Raw genomic sequence first — 6,000 nt, forward strand, 5'->3', positions numbered from 1 at the left:
GTGCCCCTGTAGGAAAGCAGTGTGGTTGTTATTATACTGGGAACGCAGAATCTCACAAAAGCGATCGTATAAGTGAGAGGGGACTGCAATAGTTCAGCCACTGGTGACGCATTGTAGCCAAGCAGGCTGTACTTTTGGAGAGGTTACAAGGGAGGTACAGTGAGTTTCCTTTCCCATTTTTATTTTGGTGTTATGAGCCTAACCAAAAATTATGCCGGGTTTGCAAACCTTAGTGGTAGTACTATAGTGGTTTTCACATGTCATTGGCATAGGTTGGCAAAAAAATTGGAGCTTACTCAGACTCACTCAAGAAATATATTTTGCTCTTAGGGCTCACTCGGACTCAGACTCGTCAAAATATTCCTCAACCGGACTCACTCGAACCCGGACTCACTAAAATTTTTTTTTACCGGACTCACTCAGACTCAAACTTGCCAATATATTAATCAGCCGGACTCGCTCAGACTAACAGCTTCACATGAGTCTGAGTGAGCCTGAGTGAGTCGACTCACGAGTCCGCTGGCATAAAATTAGCCTTTTCGATCGCATCAATCCACTTTAATGGCAATATCACTCATAATAGGTGCTCTACTATATGCCTTTTGACTTTGTACTTGCAAATACGAGTTACCATCATATAAATCATATATCATCATTGTCATAATATATCAATTCAGTAGGGACATTTTTATGAAATGCGCGATTCACACGAGATATTTTTATAAAGAACTTCCCAAGAAACAGTTTGCGGGGGAAGGTCATGGCACCCCTCCCTCTAACTCACGCCTCTGATCGATAAATACTGAAGTGGCACATGAATGCTAGTGTGCTGAGAACGTGTCAATAGACTTGAGTATGAGCGTAAGCCGGTATAAGGCTAATAGTAATGCTAAAGATGTGTAGATAGAACCGTAAGTCGGCAACAAAAGGTGGAGCTCACTCGGACTCACTCTAGAAATATATTTTGTGCTTAGGGCTCACTCAGACTCGCGAATATTTTCGTCAACTGCACTCACTCGGGCTCAGACTCGCTCAAATTTTCTTCAACCGGACTCACTCGTACTCAAACTCACCCAGACTCGGGGAGGGAGGGGACACTGTCCTGCCCCCTCCTCTCACATTTTTTTTCCCCATGCGACCTGGCTATAATAGTTCTTGGTTATAACAGTGTAATTCATGCATCACTTGACTATTGTTATGAGTGGGTTCAGCTGTAATGTCTGTGGCAGCTGTGATGGTGAGGGAACCGGAGAGAGTAAGAACCGCAGTGTAAATTTTGCAGCCTGTGAAAGAATGTTTATCTGTACATTTCTGTAAATCTTTTCTCAAAAAGCTCCATGAGCATTGTGGTGTTTGAAAGTAGATTTGCAGTAGTTTGCTGATTAGAGTACTGAACTTAAAGCAGCAGGTGCATAGGCCTCGCACACATGGTTGCCACTGTCCAAAAACTGTGTATGCATCAGTAGTGTAGCCAGAAATTTTCTTCGGGAGGTGTTCGACCATACTTTATGTATGTTCGTGCATGCGTTCGTATGTGCACTCGTTATACACATGCAAAATTGAAAAAAAAATTCAGGGGGGGGGGGTCTAACCCTCCCCCCCCCTCCCCTTGGATACACCAGTGGCAAGCATGGCGCCATGAAAGACATCCATACCATTACCCATATTATTTTATGCTGGTCGGACATACGCTTACTTCAGTGCTGCTTGTATTGCAATTACAGATGCCATCAACCCCCTCATTGCGGATGGAGTCAAGTTTGCCCACCCTTTGCAGCATTTGGGCAAAACAGTTAAAGACCTCCCGCTCATTGCCATTGACAGCTTCAGGCACATGTACCGCTTTCCAGACTTTGCTCACCTGAAGTGAGTAGCTGCTTTGCGTTCTCAGTTCTTAGCTCCTTTGAACACAGCTAAATATGCATCCAGAAAGGACCTATTTTGTTATGTTAAATGTGTTTATTATTACTCTGCAGTGTCACTGCAAAACGCAAGAACACCCATGTAGTACTTACATTTAGGTATACGTTAAAGAACCCCATGTGGTGAAATTAATCTGGAGTCCCTTGCTATGGCAGGCCTCATAATCTTATCATGGTTTTGGCATGTAAAACCCCAGAAGTTATGCATTTTTGTATGCTTGTTATACATTTGAAACTTGATTTAATGAAGTGATGAGAGCACTCAAATTATTTCGTTAAATCGGGAAGTTCGTAAAATCGAGGAAGGGATCTTTTGGTCCTTTGAAATGCGAAATTGTTATGTAGTGTCGCCTGAAAGCCATCACAACATGTTATTTGTCACTAATACGCGCCTGCGCATGTGAAAAGTCCGTGAGAGCAGCACGAGCATGAATTTCTCCCATGTCAGGGTGTACAGAGGAGGTAGATGGTCGTCTGAAGCTACAACAAGCTGCCGATATTGAAAGGTGGGGAGAGCGAATTCAGTTAATGTGCGAGCAGGCAGAGCAAGAAAGTTCCAAGGAGACGATCGGCACTATCTGCTGCATAAATCATTAAATAGCTAAAGCAACCACCTTGTTCATGTGAGAATATTCGTAGGGACAACAAACCACCACCGCCCAGTGCTATTTGATATGTAAAAGCGCTCCCGACTGTGGGTGAGCAGCCTCATCAAAATAAAACTAATGTCGTGAATAGGGTGGCTAGTTATTGAGCTCGATAGCATTACAGCGAGCATCTGAAGGAAGGCTGTCTGTGTAAAAATTGGAAACAAATCACTGCATTTTCACTCATTTATTTCTGGAAAAACTTCTTTAAATAGAGTTCAGTTTCATGAAAGCTTCGTTAATTCGAGTTGATGACAACATTGAACCCGATGGGTACCTGCCGGGGAAGGGAAACTTCTTCATTAGATTGGGAAATTTCCTTCATCACTTCTTCCTTCGTCACTTCTCAACCTGCTACTTTACAAATGAACGGAGCGGAAATGCTTGAGAAAGCCTAATACTGTGGCTGCTCCAAAGCTCACGGAAATCGTCGCCTCAGTTGGACAACGACGACAAGAACAAGATTGCAGCCGCCGGCAAGATTCGCGCAGTGAACAGAGCTTTTATAACTTATCATTGCACTCTTCCCAGCTCCTTCATCAATCGCCGCACTAGATAAGCGATGTAGTTTGACATTCGAGGAAATAAGTGCTCGCAGCGCTCAACTTAGCCGATAAAACTACAGCGCTGACAACATTGCAGAAGGTGGCCTGTGACGTCACTGGTATTCATGTTCACCTGATAGTATTTGTTCATGAATAGACAGAGTACGTCACGGCGCCGATGAGGGCTCTTAGAAATCGAAACTGCCTCCGGTTGTAACATATGATCATATAATTAATTAAACATTTGCCTCGCGCTGGGGCAAATGAGTTTCATTGCCACGATTAACGAGTCTGTAGCCACTGATTAAGAGCAAAAGACAGGTTTACGAATTTTGCGTCAGCACTTCTTTAATGAAACACTGGGTGCATTGTCTTTGCAAAACCAAGCCAAACATAGCTTTTGCTCGAGACAGCTAGGTTTACAAGAGCTGCACCTCAGCCAGTTTTTCTTCATTTTCTAGCTTGCCAAGCATCTTTCACATCAGGGGTGGTGCTTTTGGTATTGTGAAACAGTAATTTACTATAGTTTGAATGAAATTGTTTTTCTCTTGCATTGTAGACAGCTGTTAGTGCAAACCATTCACTCAGTGCAATGCATTTATGCTTTTTTGTGGGCATTTTGGCAATTTTCAGAGTTCCTGGAAAGCTCAAGGCATTTGTAGATGATCTGTATTCTGGGAAACTTCATAGAGAGTTCCATTATGGCCCAGATCCCACGGTTGGAGGGGCTGAAACTGATCAGGTATGTTTCCAAATACAGTCAAACCTCAAAATAGTCAACCTCGATTGAATGAAATTCACATTGTAATGAACTTTTTATTTCTCAATCTTAGCTCCATTGATAACTATCTAGGTAGTATTTTGATTTTCACAATTTATCTAAACGATTTTGTTGCAGTTTCAGCTCAAATGAAATCCTCGTGCATTGCATACACACACTTGGTGTTGCCTATGACAAACGAGATAAGTAAACATCAGTTGAGAGAGCATCAATCTTTTTCACACAATCTTTCATGTGTAAACATTGCCAATGGTTGGCAAAGAACGCCGTCAAGTGAACAGAGTGGAACGCAATGGGCTACTTGAATGCAATGGCTGCAATGGGTTACTTCAACAAGGAAGGTGCCATATGACGAAATGGGAAGATAGCCCATTTGGTCATATTCCCCATCAATGGGGAACTTCAAAAATTATTTTCTTTCTTAAAACAAAAATTGTACTGATAAAACTTATCATATAAGAACTATTTATTTGCTTTTGATTGAGGTATAAAGCCGATTTTTTAATTGGAGCACCACGTAATGTAATATTCTTCTTAATGTGGACCAAAATGATGATTTTCTCAAATATTTTTTCTTGTAAAATTTAGAAACATCAGTGGTCTGAAAATATTTTTAACGAAAAATATACCTTCTGTAGAGTAAGTATTCATTACTTAGATATTCATACATAAAGCAATGTTATAAAGGGAAAAAAATGCAAACATAGCACATTTTGGCAAAATTTCTGGAGGCGTATATGGTAGAAAAATTGCAGTCATATTATTGAGCTTCGAACATCCTACACAAATGCCTTTGCTTAATATTTAAGGCAAATTTGGTATTGAAACAAGAAACGACACTCTAACAATAATTTTCCTAACAAACCACACTCGGATGACATTCTGCGAAATTCAAAAAGGCTCCCACCTGACCAAAGAATTTTTCCTCTCTGAAATATTCAAGCAATTCACAGTTTTCAATGCTCTAAATTAGCACAATTTTTTTCGAGTACATTTGAGATGGTAGCTGAAATGGCTGGGACGTTTGACATGGAATGACCCATAGCTGACAATACTCGCAATAAGCATCTTCCAATTATCTGCCCGGCCGCACTTCTGTAGCACTGTTGTGATGGGTACTGCACACTTTTAAGAGATGACAAAGAGGACACAACTCCATTCGCTGCTTCCTCCTCGTGTGCGATTGCTTTGAGTGCATGTTGCCTGCAGAAACAAAAGCAGCATCACCATTGCCTAACTGGCCCAATAAAATCTGCACTGTACCCATTATGATCGGGGAGCAACACGGGCACTAGGAAACCTACTTCAGACCACCTCCGCAGAAACGCACCACAGTACGTTCAGTGATGTGGCACTTGTTCTCACTCGGTAGCAGATCGCTTTGCAGTTATGCATAAGCACACCGGGGAATGCCTGATGAGTTTTCTGTTTTGCTAACATGTTTCCTTTTATGTGTTGGAGGTTTCTTCAAAGGGCCCTGCGTCACCTTTCGAACAGGTTAAAAGGAACACGCCGATCAGTAGTCAAGTAAGGATACATAAGGAGAATGTTGCTGAATTTGCTGCTGCTGTGTGGTGTCGGTGTGTGTGTCTGTGTGTAGTGCAGGGTCTTTAAAGGTTTGGTTATGAACGGATAACAAAGTTAAATGTTTTTAGCACTTGGCTTAATATACAGTGCAGGATGCAGCTGATTAACTCCAGCATTGATGTGATAGTGCTGCCAATTGCGCCAAACTGCGCCAAGACTGAAAGCTGCTACATCCTGCTACATCTCCGCTGTTTTGCGCCAAAACTGCGCCAAACTATAAGCACACTAGCGGAAAAACTAGGAAAACGTGTGCAGCATGCCGCCGGCGGCAAAACGCGACACTCCAAAGCTGCCGCGCGGCAAAATCTTTCGTGCCGCGAGAGGAATGTGTTCGTGCATCATTTTCTCGGCACGCTGCCGGCGCTTTTTGGGGGACATAACCATAACCGACATAACCCTCTCCAACTGCTGCAAATGGTGGTGTGACCCCCTAAAATGCACCTTGGAAGGAGGCTGGCTCGCCGCAAGCTTGTGTGACCCCGCACGCCGAGCAACATAGAAGTAAAATTTCAGTTGTT

At 42.6% G+C, this 6,000-nt stretch overlaps 1 protein-coding gene across 1 annotated transcript in view; it reads left to right on the forward strand.

Moving 5' to 3' along the window:
• Positions 1-6,000, forward strand: part of LOC119378965 (endoplasmic reticulum resident protein 44) — a 60,947-nt gene that overhangs the window by 37,879 nt on the left and 17,068 nt on the right. Inside the window, exons 10-11 of the mRNA XM_037648077.2 lie at positions 1,725-1,866; positions 3,748-3,856. Coding sequence (XP_037504005.1) covers positions 1,725-1,866; positions 3,748-3,856 — 251 coding nt within the window. The remainder of the gene's footprint in view (positions 1-1,724; positions 1,867-3,747; positions 3,857-6,000) is intronic.

The sequence above is a fragment of the Rhipicephalus sanguineus genome, chromosome 1, assembly GCF_013339695.2.
Source record: "Rhipicephalus sanguineus isolate Rsan-2018 chromosome 1, BIME_Rsan_1.4, whole genome shotgun sequence".
Classification (NCBI taxonomy): domain Eukaryota; kingdom Metazoa; phylum Arthropoda; class Arachnida; order Ixodida; family Ixodidae; genus Rhipicephalus; species Rhipicephalus sanguineus.